General features: G+C 34.9%; 1 protein-coding gene across 1 annotated transcript in view; it reads left to right on the top strand.

Annotated features, from left to right (window-relative positions):
• Window positions 1-24,654, top strand: part of ITFG1 (integrin alpha FG-GAP repeat containing 1) — a gene marked incomplete at both ends in the record, with an annotated part of 68,138 nt that overhangs the window by 10,786 nt on the left and 32,698 nt on the right. Inside the window, 2 exons of the mRNA XM_079541626.1 lie at window positions 11,426-11,481; window positions 12,642-12,726. Coding sequence (XP_079397752.1) covers window positions 11,426-11,481; window positions 12,642-12,726 — 141 coding nt within the window. The remainder of the gene's footprint in view (window positions 1-11,425; window positions 11,482-12,641; window positions 12,727-24,654) is intronic.

Genomic DNA, 24,654 nt, shown 5'->3' with positions numbered 1-24,654 from the left:
ACAGTGCCAAAATAATGTGCTGATAGTGCTGAAGTGTGCACACAACCACCCTGTGCCCCTGCACAGTGAGGGTAGACTTCACAGGGCAGTTCCTTGTTTCTCCTATTTGTTTAGCTCTGTCAGCATAGCTGGGGCAGCACAGCCTTACAGCACCAGGCAACATCCTTGCTGTGTTATTTCTCAGTGCAGTCTGTTATTTGTTGGTTGATTGAGGCAGAGCTAGTGAAAATGAGAGAATTCTTGTAATAATCATAACATGCACTGCCATTCTTGATTAGGAACAAAATTTGTTAAGGATAGGTTTTGGTCCATGTTAAAATCCTATTAATTACAAGGGAGGAATTGATGAGGATGCAGAAGTTTAGTCTGCATGCTAAAGTCCAAAAGGCTTAATACTATTACAGCATTCAGTACTGCTATGGTGCTTTTTAACTGAAAAAATCAAGTCTTCACTTGTGACAGTGCCACTGTTTATGATTATGAAGATAAAAAGCCATTCAGAATGCCCAGTGTTCACTTTTTTTTTTAAGACATTTTTCTAATGTTCTGAAATGTTTTGGGGGCTTTGTATTGTACAACAGATGCAGCCAATTCAGTGGTTTTTATGCTAGGCTATTTTTGGTAACTTCATTATTATAAAAAGCTTAGGAGATTTAAAGTGTGCTTTATGTTAAAAATAATAGTAATAATAAAATCAAAAATCCTCTCTGAGCTGAGAATCTTTTCTGCTAGTTTATTGTCTAATCCATTTTCAACCTGCCAAGATATAAACACTCCAAACAGATTTTAATTGGCACATTTCTCCTGCTCTGGGTGAAACGAAGTCAAATCGTTCTGATTTCATTATATGAGAGCATGTTCATGAAGACGTTTTTAATCCCTAACAATGCTTCATGAAAGGCTAACTGTGTAAGGATTTTACAAATCCAAAAATCCACTAACCAGAACAAAGATAATGCTAATCTTTCTTGGTGAGATTTAAACTATGTTGTTTCAGATAGTAATGCTGCTGCTGTTTTTCAATTAAACCATCATTGTTCTATTTTTATAATTTTTAATTCGGTAAGTAAATTTAACTTGGGCTAGGAATATTAAATAATCCATGTAGAAATGTGCAGTATAATTTTTTCCCCGAAGGGTCTGTTTGTGCTTTGTGGATAAGAAAAAGATACAAAATTTTTAAGCATCCTCTTCATGTGTACTAAGTGTGTGCTTCTCCAGGGAAGAGTATCTAGTTCACAGAATGGCTGCATTTGGACAGGGTGTCTGAATCACACAGAATCACAGAAACACCAAGTTTGGAAAAGACCTACAAGATCATCCAGTCCAACCATCCTTCTATCACCAATAGTTCTCACTAAACCATAGCCCTCAACACAGAATCTGGAGTCTGGAGACTGTCTAGTTCAACCTGCCCAACGCAGGATTAGAGCAGGTTGTTTGGGGTTATGTCCGGTTGTCTTTTGAATGTCTCCAAGGACAGAAGCTCTACAACATCCCTGGGCATTGTTTTCTAGCATTTACTCTGACAACAGAAGAAGAATTACATTTAAGTAGAAGTAGTTTTAAATAGTTAAGTGGAATTTCTTGTATTTCAGTTTGTACCTATTGTCTTTCATTCTGTTAACTAGGTGCCAACCAGAGAAGAATCTGGCTTTGCCAGACCTTGTCTCTACGTATGCACATGTGTTATCAAAAAGCAATTTAATTTTAAATATTGTATCTTAATGTTTTTAAAATAGTACAAGAAGTTGTATAGTATATAATGTAGTGCTCATTTTCAACTCATAGTTACACTTCATAATATCTCAACCTTAATAAAGTCACACGCTTCAGTAGTGCAGTGTGCCTTACTGAAGTGGTACAAAAGAAATGTATGGCCTTTGAAAAATATTCTACTTGTTTAAAAACAACACTGAAATTAACATTGAACTTGAGATAAGAATAGTGAAAATTTGTGCCCTTTGCTCGGTTTATCACTATGTGCATTTCAGTCATGTAGCTGAATCTTTCTTCAGCAGTTCATTAAAGAGTTTCATATAACTTAGTGAAAAAATAAAATGTAACTGGGTAAAAAACACTAATTTAACTGTGCATCCACATAAATGAAGTTTGATCAATTTTCAACAATGAAAGTATATTTCGAAGTGTGATGGTGGTGTTTTTCACCTCGGAATTTAAATTTCAAGGTCTTAATGACTTCAGTGTGGAGCAAATGATAAGTACATGTAATTGCAGGGTTTTATAGTTCTAGACATATGAGACACTGGCTATATTTTAAAATGTTGTATTCATTTGCTTTTTCTCAGCTTTATTCCAGAACCCATTTTTTATTTGTGAAGGATCTGAACTTTCAGCCCAGACATTTGAGGTCAAATTGCATCTTACATCTATGTCATATTTTCCACATGCCCTGAAATAGACTGAAAGATGAGAAAAATGTGGTGACCTTTGTTAGAATGGGGTTACTGGGTGTCTAGGAGTACATAATCACAGTTATTAGCTAGTTTAAGAACATAATCTTGAAGTTAATAACAATAGGCTTGTCTGGACAGATTAAGGTGTGTTTTATAGAGCAGGACTGCGTAAATGAGCATTTGCAAAGGACACTCCATGAGTAAGAGACCTGTCTTAAAAATGTCATATCCTCAGACTGGAAGGTATACATCACATAATGTAAGTATTTAAACGCGATTTAACTCTTACAGCTTTCTGTAAGATAAAAAGTAACTTCCTTTTGCATTAATCCTCTCAGTTCAAAGTTGATAGGAACTCAGTATTTCTCAGAAATGTGAATCAGACGTGTTACTCAAGACATGGAGGTAGTACTGTTTCATTGAGTAAACAGTGTTCCCAAAATGGTTGTCATACTGAAAACTTTACAGTTGAAATACGTAAAATCAGAGATAGAAGTATTATAGCTGGGAACTGAGGCCCAGAAGAGTAAAAACCACTTGATGAAGGACATCCAGAACTTCTGTATAGCTGGGTACTGATTAGAAAGCATCTATTTCAAACTAGATAACAGAAAGATATTTTGGTTTTGCCATTTTTTTGAATCAGTCAGCAATTTCAGATGAATAACTTGCACCAAGCAAAGGCTTAAATTAAGCAATTGAGCATAGATACTAGATAAATACTGATTAAACCGTCTTAATGTGAGCTCTCACAGGTAAAGCCAGTGCTGTCTCTGAAGACAAAATTTTTAGAATAGTATTATTTAGCTTTGTGTGTTTTTTCTTTTTTTTTTTTTTTTTTTAACTTGATGGTTGCTAATTCAAACTTACTAAACATTAGATGTTCAGTTAGGGTTATTGGTTTCTTTCTTTCTAAGCCAAAGTATTTAAGTACTGTTACAAAAGTATTCCTGATGAACCTGTATTTACAGTAACTGTTAAGCTTACAAGTGTTCTATTAAGAAATAGGCCATACCTCTGCAATATTTAAATAAATATGCAAATATTTAGAAACAAAAAAAGTTCAAATCTGTGAGGAAAAACTACCTTGGACTCTTAATCATACTGCAGCTTCTATCATGGTGACAGATGTATCATTGAGTGCTATGAAAGATATCTAATGTACTAAATATTATGTGCCTTACTTGGTTCTGTGATTTTGAAGTTTGGAAATAGTGCTTTTGCAGCCTGTCTTGTGTTGAACACCAGCACATGGTGTGCATAATTGCACATTTCTGGAACTGTTTTGAGATAGTGAAGGAAAAATCATGAATTTGATTTTGGGAAGAGTAAAGTGGAAACAGTCATTAGTCAGAAACAGCTTGCTATAAGCTAATTGCCAGTCTCTTTACTGGTTTCTGAAGGTTAATTTTCTTATATTATTTTGCTTTAGGAATCTAGAAACCTCATGTCCCAGAACATTTACAATGTGTTTTCACTTTGATTCCTATTTATTTTAAGCACATACATGTAGACAGCTTTCTTCTTGGAAAAACATTCATTCAGTTCTGAAGTCATTTTTCTGTGTAATCAGTGAAATCTTGATTCTGAAGGTGCTGTAAACCTTGATGTCACGTTCTTATTCAGTTAGATATTTTTTGGTGAGTTGCATCTTGATAGAAGGTAGTAACCCCTCTGCATATTATTTATCATTAAAGCTTCTTTTATGCAGTAGATGCGTGCTTATTTTCTATCAAAGCAACCAGGCTCATTATGTTTGTAAACAAATTATCTAGCCTTTTAAAGCTTAGCTCAAATGACATTTTAAAAATGTGCAGTGTGTATATTTTTGTGTATATACAGGAATGTGTGCACACTGTCTTTGTTTGAAGTCCTATCTTCGTTTCAACAAAGTCTTTTCAACAGACATTCTGTAGAAGCTTTGTGGGTTTTATGTTTATTTTTAAAAATATTTTTACTATTTAAAAATTAGCTACCTCTTTGAATTTCCCGTGTGATGTGACCTTCTGTTACCTCTTATTTCTCTTGGTATTGAGCACTGGCAGGAAGATGGGCAGTTCCTGCTACCTTTTTTAAGACAAAACCAGAGTTGGTTAAATAACTATGTGTTCTTTTTATGCTGCTGCAATTGGTCTGTCTTTGCCATTACTACTTTAATTATATTGATGGGGTAAGCTATAAATAATAATAAGTAAGGATCTCTATAGAGAAGAGACAGCTATTTTATCTTGTTTTGGCTGATCTTTCTAAAAGATTCCCACCACCTTTGCTACCTGTTTAATTAAAATTACCATAATGCATTTTCTTTTTCGAATTTGTAATTATATACTGATGTATTGATATATTAATGTTTTTCTATGGGAATCAGTAACTTCATAGAGGTGAGAAGTAAACTGGTTCTGCCCAATCAGCATTTAGTTGATGAAGCACTGAACACAAAAATAGATTTGGAAAATACTCTTAGCACTGAAAGTGGTTATCTTATGTTTCTTGAAACAATATTGTTGGCTTCATAATGAGAATAAACACAGCTTTCTGTCTGAGAACTTGCATTTCAAGTACTAAAACCCATAGGAATAGTCCCTCGTGGTCTGCGTATTCAAATGCGTATCTGTTCAGCATACAATTACTTTAAGACTTGGTGAAAGAGGGAATAGCTGTATTTTGTTTAGACCTCAGACTTCGGGGGCATTTAATGATTTTTAATACAGTTGTCACTTAACCATCCTGTCAGTGCTTGAATTTTAGTTCAGCACATTATGTATATTTACCAATATGCACAACCAGACATATCCACAAGTAACTTCCAGTTTAATGTTGTGCATGTTAGAAGTACGCACAGACAACCACGTTCTTCAACATAAATCTTTTGAGGCACATTTGGCATGTACGCATGTTTTTTTCTATCTGGTTGATATCTTATTTTGTAAGGAGGAGGCTCGGACTTAATGTATTTTGATAGTGTTTAAAAAAATATGAGCTTTTCCTCTTTATTAATCTGAGTTCTGAAGCAAATGTGAAATGAAACTGTAATTTAAGAATATTGCTTATGCCTTGGCGGTTTCTGAAGATAACTGTAGTTGCTGAAGGTTTTAATTTTGCAATAAAGCCCTCTGACATTAAACAGAAAGGTCAAATCAGTTATTAGTGAAATGAACACTCCATCTATAAATAGTATTGTTTTTTATAACTCTTAAAAGTGAACAGAAATAACAAGCTTAATTAAAAGTGAACTTGAAGCAGATTCTGTATAGACTGCCTTTGTTGCAATTTCCTAGTAGTGCTAATAAGTAAAAGTAATATTTGGAAGTAGGTTTTGTAATACTGTTTGCTTCAGTAAGATTATCTGAATTATTCCAGTTGGGCTGAAGTCTTCTAAGCTGTAATGCTGTACTTTTGGTGCCCCCAAATGGGTGATCAAAAATGTTAGTAGTTGTATGATGTCTTATGAGATGTACTACACAAAAAAATTGTCAGCCATGGTTCTAACTCAAGTTATGCATGCTTGATGTTGAAGTTATTTCACTATATGCAGACGTATGTGTTGTGGCCTTGGCATCAATACAAGGTAGACCTGAAATCACTAAAGCTGATGCTTTCTAATTGTATAAGTTTTACTGATCTTCCTCGTGAGGTTTTTCATTCATAACTGGGCTGTATTTTGATACAATGCCAAAACTAGCTGATCCCATCAAATAAAGGTGGGTGGAACCACAGTCATTCCTATGTAATGTGCTTGTAGTTCATTAATGCTTATTAAATTGAAGTATTACTGACTTTTGTCATCAAGTCACTTGTTAGGGAGAGTGAGGCTGTGAATAGAATGCTAGTAGCTGTGTGTCACAGCCTCTGCCAGATGTCTTCTGTATTATATGTTTGCTTACATTGGTTTTCAGTCTCATGGATCTAAAACGACAGGTAGCCTCCTCGATTCTTTAACTTACTGGTAGATTGTTCACTTCCGTTTATGAATTTTCTTCTTACTTACATTGTTCTTGTTAACAACTCCCTGGGGGTAAATGAAAAGTAACAAAACATACTTAATGCAAACGCACTTCTCTTTGCATGTGTTTAAGAGAAACGCTTCCTCTCTGATGAGAATGCTTTTCTTACTTCTAGCCATTCAGTTACACTGCAGGCATTAAATTTTGGGAGACCTCCTTGAATCTATTGTGAGTGTCTCCCACCATCCCAGTGACCAAAGACTTGACTCATCTTTCTTATGTCATGAAATAAGAACAGCAGAACTCCTCCTGCAGACCTTGTGTAGTGGTCCATCCAATGATCCCTGTGCTCTTTCTCTGGCAGTAACTCCTACTGATGGTCAGACTGATTTTCCTTTTTTTATTCTGTGGTCCATTTTCATTGTATGTGTCCAGTATCTACAACTGTCATAGTGTTAAAGATAAATCCATGCCTATTCTGTTTAGTATCCGTTTATGTACCGATGATCTAATGAAAGTATCCAGAGTAACATTCTTGTATTCTGTAAATAATGAGCTCAAGTTTATTTTATTTTATAACCTTGGGTTGTAAATATCTGGTATTGCACTGCTGTTGGGTTTGTTAGCAGTTGAACAGAGTGGTCCAGCACACCATACTTGATCTGTGTTTTTTCAGCTTATAGATATGTGTGCAGATAGTTTTGTTTTCTTCAGCTGAAGTAGCTACCACAGCTGCCTCCCAAAGGCAATGTGGCAGCATGTCTTTAAACAAGTGACATTTCCCTGGCTTTTGTAATATGAAATACATTCCTTGTAGGAAGGAGGTGTTCAATTTTCTTGACTTTGCCAGAAGCAGAACAGAATTGTTGCAGTTTTCAAGATGATTAGTGTATTAAAATACAGAAAGTATAGAAATGAACTGTGTATGCTGTCATGCCATTCAAGTACTAAACATACATATCCTATCACGTTTGTTTGTTCCATGTTTTTTCCTGCAGCCTTCATATAGTAAAGAAGGTAACAATGATAGACCAAGGAAAGTAATAGCAACGGTTGTAAAATACACCTGCTGTGGATACTTCTCCTTTAGAAAGGAGGTGCTTGCATATTGCTTGCTATGGTTATATGGGAAAAGATACTTACAGATATTAAATAGATACACTTATTGAAGAAGGAACCATTAAGAAATAGTTCCTGTTCCTAAGCACCAAAAGCATACGTGATAAAGTCAGAATCTTAGAATAGGTTAGGTCTGAAGTAACCTTTGGAAATTGTGTGATCTAAAAGACTGCACCAGGAAGAGTTTGTTTTTTCTAATGCTTGGTTTCTTATAGACATTTGCAATTCCAAACTATTCAAGTTTGTATCTTGTTATTTGGGGTGTCTCAGTTGCATTGTTTGAGGTATTTTTACACTGCCATTGCAGCAAATGCTTTTATGCTTGCTTTGAAATCTGTTATTCTTGTTCTAAATGGAAGACTTCTTTCAAATATTTAAGCCCTAATTTCCTTTGGTGCCCAAGAAATTATTCCCAAAAATAGGCATGAGAATTTGAGATATGCAGTTTCTAAGCAGGCTTAAAGACAAAAAGGACAATTTGTATTAACATACCAAGTGAGTTGGTTCAGCTGGTTCTAGAACTACAGGTGATGTTGCTGTAGTGTTGTTAGCTTGCCTTATGGGATATCTCAGCTTGTTTCTTTAACTTTGGAGCAGTGTGGCACTAGCTCATCTGCTATTTATGGAAGATGATCTGCAATCCTTATCTGCCTTCGTGTTTTTACCAGCACACTGTAATATGGCAGTAAGCTTGAAGCTGCCTTGGTGCCTTGATTCCACTAGCTGTATATAGCATTACAAGCCTCAGGTTAGCAGAAAGGAGGGACAGAGGAATATATCAAAGAGGAAGAAAAGGGCAAAAGTAATTTAATTGCTGAATATAGATGCTGTTCTGAGGGCTTTCTTTAGAGAGGGGAGGAAAGTTCGGTGTGAAATGGGCATGTTGCTGAGTTTAATCATCGTAATGCTACTGTAGCAGGTGATATTCAGTACCTGGTTTGTACTGTGGCTGAAAGCTTTAAATCTGTGAACACCTCTATTTTCTTAGCCTAGTAAACATTTTAGACATCTTGAATTATTGCCTTAGTACTAGCTCTTTGTAGTTTGACTTAGATTTAGTGTCGTGATTTATTCCTCCTACGCTGCAGATAGCTAAATGCATTCCTTGTATTTATTACAGTATGACATACCAGCCACTGTGGTGTTCTCTCCAGTTCCCCCCCACCTTTTGTTGTTTATCTGAAAGCAACTTTTGAGTCTGATCCTCACATCTAAGATTTTATATACCTATTCTTCCTTGTCTTTCTATATTGTTTCCATTCCCTTTGCAGTTACACTTCTGAGTATTTCTATATACGTACTATGAAATCAGATTAAGGAGAGGGAAGGGCAACAAGGAGACAAATATAATCTGTTTCTGACTGAAAACTGAGGGGAAAAACTGGTTCTTTTAAAGCATAAAGGAAATCTACCTCAAACTACTTTTTTTTTTTGCATATTTTTATAAAGTAGATGCAAACGTGTTAGAGTATGCACGGGTACTCTATTACAAGTAATTCACTCATATTTGAATGAGCTGGTAGTGGCTGCTGCTGCAGATCATGATGAGTGTGCGGCTTACTTGGCTGTCCTTTTTGTCCAGTCACTGCTGAGTGCTTAATGTTCTGACACTTGTTTTAATCTGTCTGGGCTAAACAATATGGAATTGACAGTATGTCAGACATGGCCATTAAGCTCTCTGAGGAGCAGTAACTGATGCATTTATTCTGTGAAGCACAAATGAAAATGAGATATATTTCTACTTATGAGTAGTTTAATTCATACTAATGTTTATGTAACTTCCATTAATATGTTAAGAACATTCATTTCTCTTTTCTATTTTTCTTCTAATTTAAGGATGCAGGTGCTACAATATTTACCCATTGAAGGAAATATTATTTTTTTGACTGGGAAGTTGACATAGCATACTGCTCTGGCATAGGCTTTTACAGTAAGAATGAAACTCCATGTAAATTAAGTGAAACCCCATTACATGTTGAATTAATTGAGATAATGCTGTTTCACTTTTGCTATTCTTACTTTGAACAAATTTTGTTTTAACCTTGGATGATGTAAGGAGCTGAGGACTTCATAGTACTTACAGCATAACTCACATCTGCCTTTGTATTTGTACTTTTTTCCTCCCCAGAAGTGTAACCGTGTTGTGTTTATTTAACCAAGCAGTTGTTCAGAGCTGGGCTTTCAGCATAATACCACTAGCTGAATTTTGACTTGTGTTATCAGTTGTGTCGTTTTGTCTAATTCTGGAATAGAGTCACAAAACATGTAAGCATGGCATTCTCAGTGGGAATGCTGTGTTCATGCTCCCCAGGATCTCTCCTAGTGCAGAGGATTGGGCAGGGAGAGGATTGGCTTGGCAGATAAATGTGAGAGGTCAGATCTGTGAGATGTGACACTGAGTCAGAGATGTTTTGGGAAAACAGGTACAGTGCCAGTCAAAATTCCTGCTAATCATTAGCCAACCGATTCTATTTTTTAATCAAATACTGTTCATATGCTGTATATTTAAATAGAACATGGGAAGACCTGTTGTCATAACCTGTATATGGTATAGCTCATAATGAATTGCAAATTACAGTACAGGTTACAGCGCAGGCATACTACTGCTATGTAGAATACTTATTTGAAACTAAAAAACTCTGTAAAAAGATGTAAAAGCTCCAATTTTTCCATATTTTCCTCTCTCCTTGTCCCCCACCTATTCAAAGCCCCACAAATGTATTATTTGAGTATTTTTATGATTTAGATCCATGTTAATGAACAGTGTTGAACAGACCTCCTTCTACGTGCACAGTTATCACAGAATTGTAGGGACTGGACGGGACCTCCAGAGGTCGAGTCCAGCCCCCCCTGCCAGATGGTTCCTGCCAGATGGTTCCTGCACCATGTAGGCATCCAGGCAGGTCTTGAACATCTGCAGAGAAGGAGACTCCCCCACCTCCCTGGGCAGCCTGTTCCAGTGCTCCGTCACCTCACTGTAAAGAAGTTCTTGCGCACATTTGTGCAGAACTTCCTATGCTGCAGAATGTACATTCGGAACTTATAAATGCTCTCTATCTTCGGACTGTTTTCATGACTTCTGACTCTCTTGAAGAAATGCTTAAGCAGCAATAAAATTCATTCCAATGCAGCACGTTATCATGATAAGCCTTTTTATGTGAGTGCTCTAAAGGAAATTGCCATTTCGCATATTGAGGAGAATAAAATTAAACAGTACAGCTTTCACAGTACAGGATAGGGAAGAAGGAACCTGTAAGCAAAATCTTTCATTTTATTTCATGTGGGGTTTTGGTGGTGGTTTGTGTTTGGTTGTTGTTTTGTTTGGAGTTTTTTGTTTGTGCCATCTGGAGCTCCTTGTACAGCTGTCCACCTGCTTATTCAGTAAAACCTGAGGGTATGGCATTATCTTTTAAATGTTTTAAATTCATCTTTTTCTACTCAGAGTAATCATTGTCTCCCATCTCTGATAGTATTATTTTTAACCGGAGAGAGAAGAAGGACAGTAGAACAGAAAACAAGTGCTTAAACTGAAAGGATGGTTTTCTTAAAATCATTTGTATGCTACACTTCATCCTTTTTTTTTTTTTTTTTCTTTTGACATCTTTAATACACCTCTTTGTTTCCCTTCTCTTGAATGAGTTCTACTTTAAGCAGACATGATCAGATAAATCCTCTAAAGCACTCTTTCACACTGTTGTAATATTTAAGAGAATTTAAGTGTATGTGAAGCCTGAAACATCTTTTTTTCTTCTGCTGTCAAGAGTGTAGATATTGCTTAACTTAATGGATCCAAAATAAAAAGATGATGGGTTTTTATTTTAATTCTGACTTACTAAAAATGCAGTGATGCATACTACTTTGTTTGAAACCTGTCTCTATCTTTATTCTTAAGAAATGTTCTTCAGTTAGTGTGAAATATTTTATTTCTCTTGTTTTTATTCTCAGACTTATTCCTTACTACCTCAAATCCTGACATTCAGTTTGAGACTTGGATAAATAAGGTAAGAGAGAAGACTGAAGTAACCATGATACTCAAATGCAGAAGCATCAAACAAAACCATAAAAGGCTGTCTGATGTTCCTGGTTTGAGGAACAGATCACTCAAGATCTTTTACTCAGCACAAGTTTCTCTTTGGGTTTTTCAATAGGACTACAAAGGAAAGCAGACTGCTTTCAGACGCTCAGCAGGACCCCTGCTGTGTCATCAGCTGTTGTAGGAAGTTACTAGCACTTAGCACAATGCTTTCTGATGAAGTGGCTGATCAGATTTTTTTGTTCTTGTTGTCTCAAAGATTTAATTTCTATAAGCAAGCTTTCTTAGAACTGTGACCAGATCATGGGTGAGATTTTGTGGGACAGAGGTTCAGAATCTCACTTGTAACCATTATAATACGTACACAGGTTGCAACTGGAAAAATTGCAAGTCCTACATTAACCAGATATCGCCAATGTAATTCAAGGTTGGGCAGGAACAGATCAAGTAATTATTTATTTATTTTTATGTACTCTGTTGTTAACGACAACAAATAACATTAATTGATTTGAAACTGGGTGCATCCCTTATGCTAAATATGTTCTCGAAAAGGACTATTGCTAGCAATATCAGCATCTATGCATCAAAAAAATATCTTTTGTTATTACAGAAAATGCTTACTGTGTTTCTTATTGTCTAAGGAGTGAATCTTTTGAGGCCATATGTACCTGAAAATGTATCCATTGTATCATAGTGAATCAGTGTAAAATTGGGAATGTGGTCTCATCACGTGTCAACATGGCCATCTTCAGCCCGCTGCTGACATGGAACTATGAAAAGCTCATCTGCCAGAAATTATCCAAATACTGACTTTGGCATAAGTAATGAAAGCTGTACTGAGAAACATTTTTAAAGCAGTGGATTACTTTTATTTTTAGATCTTTTAATTTTTAAAATCTAATACTTGTATTTTATACAAGCAGTGTTACTATTGGATTTCCATGGGATTCCTTGAAGGATTAGAACTGAACAAAATCTCCTTTTCCAAACAGTGCATTTTTTCTGTAGCTACGATGTTTCTTATCTATGTAAACTGTTCTTTATTTGTATGTTTGTTTGTTTTTTGTTCAAAAATGAAGCTTTGTCACTTGATCTGCAATTCACTTTCTCCTTCATCTTGTTTGATAGGATGGGAACTTCTCTAAACCTGAAAAAAGTAAAGCAAAGCCTAGTGGTGCAGTGGTTGTTGGACAGTCTGTATTTGCAGATTTTGGTGAGTGTTATTTTTTAAAAACTACTCATATTCCAATTGTTTCTTTTTCACAATATAGTTAGCTGTTCTACATCAAAGAATGAAGCTGTTTAAAGTATGTTTAATTCTAAAGTTATTTTCTGTTTTTTTTTTTTTTGTTTGGGTTTTTTTTTAAGATTTTAAATATGTGTGACTGTAGATCCTGAAAACTCTGGGAGTAATTTATGAATAAACACAACTAAATTTGACTTCAGCTATTTCGGTGCATTCTGTGTCATGCATACTTATTTTCTGAGGGCACACTTGTGAATGTGTACTGTGTGTTTCGTGCATGGTACAAATATCAAACCAGTTATTACCAGTTATCTTATTTTTGTGATTTTGTGGTTTTATTGTGTTTGTTTTACCTGAACCAGGCAAAACTGCCTACAGTCCATTATGGCCTTTCAATGTGTGTGTTGTGTTGCAGACAGCAGGAAATGTTTATTTTGTAATTAAAAAAATATTACTTTTGTGTGTGCTCTAAACTAAAATAATTGTGACCCAACAGAAAATAGTTCAGGACTAATTCTGCTGATGTTACTGAGTATCAATTATTTTTAAAGAATGAATTAATTCCTTATCTCATTTCATTGTGCAACTGAGCCTATCTTTAAACATAGTCCAGTGTTAACTTTGTTGGATCATTTTGACTTAAATATTGAGAATAAAGAATGACCATTTTTTAAATTCAAAGTCAGACTGCGTTAGCCTAAGTTTCCAGTTCTTTCTCTCTGCTCCTACTTCCAAGTATTCAGAAAAATTCTAGAAAATTTCAAAAAAAAAAACAAAAAAAAACAAAAAAAAACAAAAAAAAAAAACAACAAACCCCTGTTTCCTGACGGTCATCTGGAAAACATTTCTGCTGGTTAGCATTTCTTAGTCCTTTCTACAGCAGCTGTGAATGAGTTAACACATCACTAGTAAGTAAAGGTAAAACTTTAGCAGTGCTTTAGGTTCTTCTGTGAAATTCTTACCATGTTTTGTGAAATCTTTTATTGTTTATCTACAAATACAAGCACTTAAGTATAAATACATCTTTTGCAATTCAAAATACTTCTAAATACATTGGATTTTTTGTAACTATTTTTCAAGCTCATGTTCTGATAAATGTCTTAATACATGTTTAGTATATAGTGGATATTTTTTTTATGACACTGTGTAAAGCAATCTTTATGTATGATATATTCATCTCTGCGTTGGGTAGCTAATAAGTCCAAATGTTTACATAGAAATTTACCATAATGGGATCTTAAAAAATCCTGAGGCATCTTTGCAAAGAGGAGTATAACTGGTCAGAGATCAAAACTATGATTTTAAAGAATGGAGTGAAGTGGTGCACGCTGACAGAACAGTGCAGTGTGCTGTCTGGGTTTGGTGCAGCCAGGGCTGTGGAAGATGGCCGGTGTGGTTGTGCAGCAGCGGGGAGCTGCCGTTGGTTCGGAGCTCCATCACAATTTGTAGAATGCTCTGCTCAGCCAGTTGTCATCGAACTTACAGCTGGAGCAACAACATGAGACAACAGGAGAACGAAATTTCTAGTAAAAGTACAGTGAGGGAGAAGACATGTAAGGACTTGAGAAACACGCAGAAATAAATGCAGAGGGACAGTGAGTCTGGCAGAGAGAACAGAGAGGTAGGTAATAATCCGTATCATCTACGGAAGGAGATGCTGACTTTTTTGGACCTGGTTATTCTGGGAGATCTGAATAATTTCAGCTGCAAGAGAGAACTCCCACCCACCCACATCCTGCAGTATGTCCTCCTCAGCATACTCATTACCATCTTTATCTTTGCAGATGAATTCACATCACACAAACCCATCCAGTGTGAAAGGGGCAACTTCTGATGTTGTTTTTTTTCCACCATCTCTTCAAAGGTGGAACATACTTGGCCGGATCTCTTGCTACACAGGTTTTTCATGAAATTTTTAGAAATGCTGTTCATTAGATATCAGTGCATTTCTTGGCTGGTATGAACTGATGTTCTCAAAATCATTAGAGGAGACATGCTTGCTTTTTTTTTTTTTTTTTTTTTTTTCTAAAGGATTAGTCTTAGGTCATTTGTAGGTCACTTCTACACTCTCTTTTTTTTCTAGAGCTTTTCATGGCTGAGCACAGGTATGTCTTTCAGTCACTTATAATTAGTGTGCGAAAATGAAGCGTAGAGAAAACTGATGCAAGGACTCCTATGTTTATGGAGTGCTTAGAGGATAACTGAAATTTAGAAGACATTCTAAACTGGCAGTATATACACAGATACAGAAAAATGAATGTTCTTTGTCCTCTGTGTTGAAAAATGATTCTGTCATATTCTGTTCAGCTGCAGAAACTGAAGATTTTATGGGAAAAATAATGCAGGTATCTGTTGTCTTTGTTTTGAGATAAAGAGGTCTTTTTAATTGAAACTGCATAGGAAAAACGTGGCTTCTAAGTCAGCTTTATACAGTCTTTGAGAGAAAAGGATGGAAGAAAGTTTGGGGGGCTTAGTGGGGTTTTTGAGGGATTTGGGGGGATTTTTTTTTTTTTTTTTTTTTTTGCTAAATGCTTTGTGGACTTTCAAGTAAGGGTTGGTTGTAAGAGGTTTTAGATTGCCCTCTTGGCTTCAGAGAATAATTTGTTTAAGAAGTTTGAATCTCTGTATGTAGAAGATAAGGAAAAATTGTCACCTGTAATTATGTCTGAAGGAATAAACTTGACAGAAGCTTAATATGGATTGTGAATGGCTGTATCCTAGCTGGAAACATTTTGATGAATGAAAATAGGTACAAAGAGATTTGTGTTTCCTCATTTCCGTCATTGATGTGCGTGCACTTTCTAAGGTTTGTGTTTGAATCAGGCATTAAGGTTGCATGAATCTTCCCGTGTCAAGATGCTGCTGATGCATGCTTTAATTTTCTTGAGGAAATGGAGTGCTGTAAATGTGTGCATGTGTATTTTGATCAAGGAACAAAGATTATTCTGACAGTTAAAAAAATACATACAACTATGATTTAGAAATTACTGCTTGAGAACTACTGTGACTTAAATCACAGTTGAATTCATCCTTCTGTTGTAACAGTTGGTAGGAAATTGAATAATGCATCAATTTTTTTTAAAATTCATCTCCCCAGAATTTCTCTAAAACAACAAATAATCATTTTCTTATTGAAGAAATTTGTAGAGAATTCTGAAGTACTAAAATAGTGTGTATAAGTAATGAAGATATATAAATTAAATTCCATGCCTTTCTATGAAGAGCAGTCTGATAGAATTTGAATAACATCCCTACCACCTCCCCAAAAATTCTACCTAAACCTAAATGCCTGTACCTAACTGCAGTTACCCACTTGGCTATGTCTGCACATTTCGAGGTGCTTCAAAAAGTAGGCATTTATTGCTCAAGGTCTGGGTGTAGTGAGCTGAAGTTAAAGGAAACGCCTTATGAATAGTTTATCAGACTTGAACATCATCTTTTTTCAGTTTTGTTTCAAAAGCGATGAGAAGACAATTGCCATAAATCAAAAGGAAGTTTAGTTATGATGGTTTGCAATTTTAAATTGTATTTCGGGGCTCTGTAATAGCACCTGAAAAAAGTTTCACTGGCTAACAAATCAGAATAGCAGAATGAGAAAATGTAAACTTATAAGGTTGCACTACTTTTTACCTGAGTAGGTTTTGTCAGTGTGTATGATGGGCTAAGCAGAACCCACCATAACTCTCACACCCTGTGCACACTGCCTCTTCTGTGCTGACACTGACATACAGCTACTGTGACTAGAAATGTGTTCACTATTAAGACTGTTACCTTCTCATTCCACATTGCTTTCTGCATTGCCTGCCTCTTTTCTTCCCTTTTCTCCATGTTTTCTGCATCTCATTGCTTATCTACAGGGCTCACTGTTCCACAGATGTCTCAAAGAGTTACTTCTCTGCACTCTCAATTGTTCGGCCACTTCTTACTTAACTGTGTGCACATCAGACTGTAGAGCTACATCCAGTCCAGGCATGAGCTTGGGAGTACTGTTTCATTTGAGCTGCCTGCTTTAGTTTTAATTCTGATTTTCCTGTTTGTGCACTGTTGTACTTCTGCAGCCCCAGGATTGTGATTTACTGATCACATATACATCTTAACAAACCATGTTCTGTTAAAAGGGTGCTTCCAAAATTTTCATTTGATCTTTCCTTTGCAGCTGTAAGTTTGAATCCATTATTTGAAGAAGAAATGGCAGAAAATAAATAAAAGGAGATGTATTTGAGTAAGGTCTTGACTAGTGGCTGATTTGGGATAAACTTTGCTTTTTTAAATTAAGAAAGCAAGTTGAGCAATAGATATTATTTTGATAAATGAAGCTGAAAAAAATAACAATTAGATGTTTGTCCAACCTTAGCACAAAATGTTTCTAAAGCACTCGGATACTGAATTTCATTTTTTTTCCTTGAAAAAATGTATATTTGCATGTGTCTAAGGTCTACTACACTCCGCATATACTTATTTATAAATACATGCTATATATACTCACTTTAATATTTTCATTTTAAAAATTGACAAGTGTAGGTGTGTGAATATATTTTAATGTAGTGGACCACACACTTGTCTAAATCAAAACCTCTCAAATAAGTAGCACCCCCTGTTATGTCACAGCAGTGGTTTGTGTATTAATCTGATCAAAGAACAGTGAACGATCAACAAAGTTGTGTTGGCCTTTTTAAAATAAATCAAGAATGCTTTGTGACATCTATTACAAATGGTATTGCAGTTGGTTAAGGCGAATAGAGCTGGGCAGTAGAGAATTCTGCACTTATTTGGCAGGTACGTTACTCCAACAAGTAAGTGCTCTTCATTCATTATTACTCTTTCTATTCTTCTCATGTCACTATGGTAATTGCAGTGCAGTGGTTGCTATAGCAAAAATGATTAATCCTCCGTTGCTGTTGTCTGTGTGCTAGCAGAGGCTTTTTATACAATATGCTTGTACTCATTTTAAAGGAAATAAAAATGTTGGAATTCTGTTAAGTAACTACAATTAAAAATTGTTTTCATAATTGTATTTGAAATTTTGGAGAAAGAATGATTTGTTTAAGAAATGGAAGGATTTTAGTGAAGCATTCTGAAAACTAGACCAATTTTTTTTCGAGCAATGAAATGAATATGAACCGTATCTGGACACACAAACCTGTTATTTTTTTGGTGCACTGAAGATTAATGAAACGTCTTAAAGAGAATGACCCAAAAGCAATTAGCATAGAATGTTATGCTGTTGATACAGTCTAATAATTCATTTTTATCGTGAACTAATTTTATAACTGCTATTGACCTATGGTTGGTTCAGTGGAGATTGATAAATCATCCTTTCTGATATCTGACAGAAGAATTGAAAGGTTTCATTCCTTGGTCATTGATTTTTGCTTGGTTTGGTGCGGAGATAGGGGAAAAATTGCTGTTTAATTGTGAAGATCTTTCCAAAAAGTAACTAGATGATATTGTTGATAGTGTCCTCATGAATAAATACCATAATAAATACAACATCTCATACTTTCTCAGGGTTGCATTTAGCCAGCTTTTTTTTTGCTTTTTTTTTTTTTTTAGTTGCTGCTCAGTTGTCTTTGTGGTCTTCTCTAACTTCTGAAATCATATTATGTGAACTTGCTTTTTGACAAAGCACAGATTGGGATTATTAAAGTTCTACTGAAGTCTTTCAAAGACTTAAATCAATTTTTTCTTGTTTTCAGAATCTAATCATCCAACTAGTAATTATAAAACAGCTTTCTCTGTTTTTCTGCTTACCAAGTAACCAAGTTTTTCATGTGTCTTTCTTGAATGTTAGATGGTAGTAATTGTCATTTTCCTCACAGGTGATGATAGCTTGTTACTGCCTGCTCATTTTATTTAAGCACTATAACAGAGCCTAACCTTTGTTTTTCCTTAAATTGCATTATACAAAACACTTCTTGTTGAGAGATCTTTAGTTTATCATAGACTTTGATTGTCCTCCAGCCAATATTACCTTAATTGTGCTGATTTTATGCCTGTGGAGTTGCATTACAATTTTTCCTGCTTTTACTTTTGTATCTCAACTTTTGTTTAGAATATAAATGTCCTTATGTTTTTCCTTCAGAATGCCAAGTTACATATCAAACAAAATGATGCATTTTGCTAAATGACATCTTTACAAAGTACTTGTCCTTTGAGCACTGTGTTCCTTTAGCCGATAAAAGGACCCTGTAAGATTAAGATGCAGGAAGACAGTACTTATGTGTTTTGAAACACTCTGCAGCTGAGGAAAACTATAATTACTGTGATAAGTGTAGGTGAAAATATGTTTTAAAGAATACTGAGGCACCTTAGATAAGGAAGTTGGTTTTGTAATAGACGTGCTTTAGTTCATCTGAAACAGTGGTACACAGAAGCATTTCACATTAATTGCTGTTGGTGTTTGTGCACCGTCAACTTCCAGACCATAAACTCCAATCCAAAAAGTCATGGTTTTTCCTCACCATGACTTGGATACCATACATAATTTTTGTCCACATAGTTACAAATGTAGCTCCAAAGCAGTGCTCGTTTCTGGGGGAAAAAATGTTTCCCAACTTGTGATGTGTTCTTTCACATTTTGCTAGCAAATGATGACATATTTTGAGGGATGAAAAAAATAAGTGTTGCATAATACTATTTTTTGTAAAATGGGCTTGTGCATTAAGAATTAGTTTGCCTTCTTTCCAATAATCAAATTATAGGGGCAGTATGCATGCTGTCTCTATCTCCATTCCTTGTTGAACAACTCAGCATTGTAGTTTTATTTCACAATATTCGTGGTTAATAGAACAAAATCTCCATAACCAAAATGTAGTCATATGGGTGCATTTCCTTAAATGGTGTAAACCACTCCCCCGTGCTGCAACCATTTGTTAGCAAGTGAAAGTTTGGTACCACGTGCTTTTTAAATGTGTATGATTAGATAATTCCAGGCAGTCTAAGTCATAGTCTGTTGTACATTGTGAGACACTTGGAATGAGTAGATTGCAGCACGAACTACAATAGGGATTTCAACACTAATTGCTGTTTAGTGTGCAGGACATTTTGTTTTTAATCTAATATCATGTTTTAACTCATTTTCCTTTCCGGTTTGGATTTATTGTATTTTTGAATGTGTGGAAGTCTTTTTGTGCAGTTTACTTATGTTCTGCTTAAATATTTTTCTTTCTAAGGAGATCTTAATATGGAAGGATATAGACAAACCTAAAATCAGAATTTTAACATGAAAAATGGTGTTATTAAGATATTTTTTAGTGTTCACAGAACTTTGAATCATCCTTTAGAGTTCCTAGCACCTGTTTTTTGAAGTTGTGATTCATATTTTCTAAAAGCAGCTGACATTGAGTATTTTAATAATGTGTAATTATCTTAGTAATTTATGATAATTATCTCTGTCATGACCATCTATTTGAATGCCTAAAGGAATACAGTGACAAAAGAATTCCAGTCATTTTATTACTTCAGTAGATAAACTTAAGATAATGAGCTTTGAAGCAAAATAAAGTTGGCTTGAATATCAAAGTCAATTATATTGGACGTTAGAAGTCTCGAGTATATTAACCACATCCAGTGCTATGAAGTGCACTGAAATTACAAGTAAGGGTAACTTAGAGATTTCCAGCAACTTAAACTGAAATAGTTTAAAATCCATGCGGTTGCCCAAAGATAGACTAGTAGACCTTGAGACCTGAGTAAAGATTCTCTTCAATCTCTACAAATAAATGTCATGACTGATTGTAACATCTATTTCTCATGGTTAGTAGGTGTATATCTGTTCCATTCTACTACATATTGCTCTTACAGTATTTCTGTGCTACGTTCTGTACATCTTATGAACTATGTGTATATGGTCTGTTTGACCAACGAAGGCGTTTCACTTGCAAGATGAAGTGTAAATCTTATGAGCCACTAGGCCATACAGAAATTGTTTGCACAGTTACCAAGAGAATACATACTTGTGTTTAAACATTAGTAAATCTCTTATGTAACTAGGAAAACTTATCATACAAGTGTGAACTGAAACTGCGTTCAGTTTTATGTACCCTTGTACCTGAGCTAGTTTGGAAATGTACTGTGTTCATAAAATGTGAGAATAAGCAGTCAAGATCTTCCTAAAAGAGACAGAAGTGAACATTGCTCTGGTGGTGACTAAAGTAAAGTTTACTTGCAGATTCCCAGAAAGAATTTTGAAAATGGTCATATTGATTGAAAAATAGTAGGATATGCTACGTGGATATCAGGTTTAGCTAACTGTAGATTACAGTACATTATTGAGTAATGTTATATAAGGTGTTATTTTGCTTTTTGTTGGTGGTGGTGTTTTGTTTTGTTTGTTTTTTTTTTAAGCTGAAACTTGTAACTTATTTCATTATATCTAATGAGCAGAGCTTCACACACATTCTTTTCACCTGTGAAAACCTGATCAAGCTGCAGCAAGTGTGCTAATGATGCTCCTTTTCTGTTTTTGGCTTCCTCCTCCTTTGTGGAGGAATTTAAATTCAAGATTACCTTTGAAAGTTGAAGTATGTTTATTTAAATTAAGAGTTAAACCAAGCATGAAGATGAGAAGAGATAGCACTGTGTGTCCAAGTTATTATTACAGTGAGATTGAGCTGTTCTGTGAGCGGCTCCTGGGGTATTTTTGTGTGGTCTTCAAGGTCTGTAGGGTTATGCCAAAACTTGGCATTTTAGCTGGCGCTTCAAGGTGGGAATGACACAAGAATCAATTATTTTCTTTCAAAACTGGAAAGTCTGCTGTATCCGTTTGTTAGTTTCACACAGTGCCTTTGGAAAGGCTTCAGAAATACAGGAGACATTGTATTTCGAATTACTACAGACTGGGACAATGCAAAATAGACATATAACACTGGATAATGAAACATTCTGCTTTAGACTTGTGCTTAGGGCTGGTTTTTAGGGAGGAGTTTGTTGTTGGGCTTATTTAACAAAGACTGAGGCAAAAGCTGCATTTAAATACAATATTCACCAATACTTTGGGTGGGTTTTATCCTTATCCTTTGTTTTTTTTATCCGAAATAACTGCTGTAAATGATTAGGAAAACGTAATCTTTTTCAACAATATAATTTTTCTTCAGAAAATTACTTCTGATCAAATAATCTCAATAGTAATGGAAAGATGTGTATACTGTATAAGATATGCGTTAGAAATAAGAACTAATTTATTATTTATATTATTATTGTTATTATTGTTATTATTAATATATTAATATATTAATATATATTATTATATATATTAATATTGTTGTTATTATTATTTATTATTATATTTATATTATTTATATATTATTTATAATTTATTTTAAAATTTAAGATTTGTACTGCCAGCTCTGCAGCATGAATATGTACCTAGCCTCTTTTGTTTTATTTTTGGATGCAAGATATTAATGGTAGTGAAGTTCTTCAGTGAGGAAGATTCATTAACTACTCGTGTGCTCTAAATGTTGCCAGTGTTTGTTGCAAAGTTAGATGTTTTAGTTGTCCCAGCTTTCTTATGCTGTTTTCTTCCTAGTCATTAAGGAGGTTAGAAATAATGGGTACAATTCTCATTCACAGCATTTAAAACATTTATCTTGAATAATGTCCAAATAAATACGAATAAATATGTACAAAAAATATAAAAAGTCCAAATTAAAAAATGATATTTTTGTGTGTTAGTTATATAGCAAACAAAATTTATGTAGCCATACTTTAATCATTCAATATGACAAATAAGCAAATTATTGAAATCATTTCCACATACAACAGGTACCACATCAAAAGCACTGTTCGTTCTTTAAATGTTTGAAGTGAATAGGAAATACATTAAAGACTATATGGTTAGGAGCCACTTGAAGAACTTTCAATGGAGGTGCTTTATTTAGGTTCTCCTTTCTGGTATCTGCCTTTGAAACTGGTGATTTTTTTTGTCTCTCAACTGTGAATTTAATCTTTAACATACTAAGCACTTCCAGGTAAAAATTTATGTGGTCCAACCTTATAATTTGTTTTCCCTGTTGCTATATATCTGTTTTCTTCCATTTGCTGGTACTAGATTTTACCTGGTTACACAGTAAGCAGTTCTAGAGCTATGCCAGCTGATGGGACTGTGTGTTTCAGAGGAGGGAGGAAAAAAAGGAAGTGGTTTTAGACTGTTCAGCATCCTTTAATTGAGCCTCACAAGCTTTATCACTTGAGGGGGAAAAAATAAAAAAGCTTTACTATAAAGCAGTAGTTGTGTAGAACAATGTAAAATGGCTCTAGAAAAATATTAATTTAAAACTGTTAATTGTCTTAAGGAATTAGAAATTTACAATAACATAAAGTTTGGTTTAAGGTTTATACTTGAGATGTACATAGGTTGCTCTTGCAAGTACGCTGCGGTATTACTGAACTCTAATTAACCAAGATTATCAGTCACCAACTGAAGATAAATGTTTGTGATTTAAGTAGAATCAAACATTTCATATTCTCCTCTGCTTCACAGCATAACTTAAAATGAGACTGTCTTTGTTCCTTTGTAACTAACCAAGAGCAAGACGAGTTGATATCTTAAAATTCTTTGTCCTCATGAGTTAATGAAAATAGCCTAATATTACTTCAGGCTGAAACTTCTGTAGAAGTGTGATTAGATGATTGGCTTAATTCAAAGTAATGTTTCACCAAGCACATGCATCTTTACCAAGCATCTCTGCAACTTATATCTTTCCTAGTAAAGGTTTCGGTGTTTCTGTAGTTGATAACCTGCAAATTAGAGTTTATCCCATTTTAAGTTCTAAAAGAGTCTGCTGTCTGTGTAGTATTTTATCCTAGTTCATGTAAGCAAAAATTAAAGCAAGTGACTAGTTTCAATTATTCTATTTGAATGATGCAGAAGGAGAACAAACCAGCTTTATAAGTTGGTGCTGATTTAAGACCTGTCAAATTCACTGCTCGTTATGTTAATTTCTCCGGTCACAGGTAATTTACTTCCCACTCTTTGGATTCCTGCTACCTATTATTCTTAATTGTTTGTGCTGCCATTAAAATTTGGGAGGGGCTTTACTGTGAGGTAGAATAATTTGAGAGGCAGATGGTAAGTAGAGAACTAGAGAAGGTGACAGTTTGGCTTTATCACTTGGAGGTATTTGGGGATGTTTGATATTTTCTTCACTCTTCCTCCTCGTTTATAGCCCTGTTTTCCAGCTCTCAGCTTCCTTACATAATTAGAGACAGACCTACAAAGCTTAACTGTACTTAGATGTATATACTAAAAAATGGTTCCACTTCATAGAAATATAATTTGCATGCTGAGAAAGCATTAATTATGGTATAGGTAAAGCATGACAAATATTTAGGTTGTGGTCAGTTGTATATTTGGAAATAATTAGGGATACGTTAACTTCTGAGGGTGATCTAGTTTTTATGTAATCAACTAAGGAGAGTTTGTCAAGCAACTATACAAAATCCAATTAAAATATTAATGCTGTGATGTTCAAAACTTTGTAACGGACACGGGGTGATTTGGAAAGCTGACTTTTCTATTACAGTGGGTTTTTTTGTATTACAGTTGTTGCTTGTTGGTTTTTCTTATTACATCTTTATAGCCTGGAAAAGCAGATTGTCTATATTTTTCTCTGGGCTGGAGTATAGCATCTCTTTAACAAGTCACATTTGACATATTTGTTTACAGTTGGGACTTGCAGTGCTAATCTTTAAAGCAGCAATTCTGATTTCTCTCTGGCTGCTTACAATCAGCTGTTCACTGTTCTTACTACTCAGCCCATATGAGGAATATGTGAGGAAAGACTGCAAGGTCAAAATCATATAATTTGAACGTAGGAATTTCTCCTGGATCAGAGAATGGAAAATCAATCTGCTTGTTATTATACACTGTGTCAGAATTCTAGAGGCAAATAT

The sequence above is a fragment of the Tetrao urogallus genome (assembly GCF_951394365.1).
Source record: "Tetrao urogallus genome assembly, chromosome: 12".
NCBI lineage: Eukaryota > Metazoa > Chordata > Aves > Galliformes > Phasianidae > Tetrao > Tetrao urogallus.
This window is presented reverse-complemented; position numbering and strand designations above follow the sequence as displayed.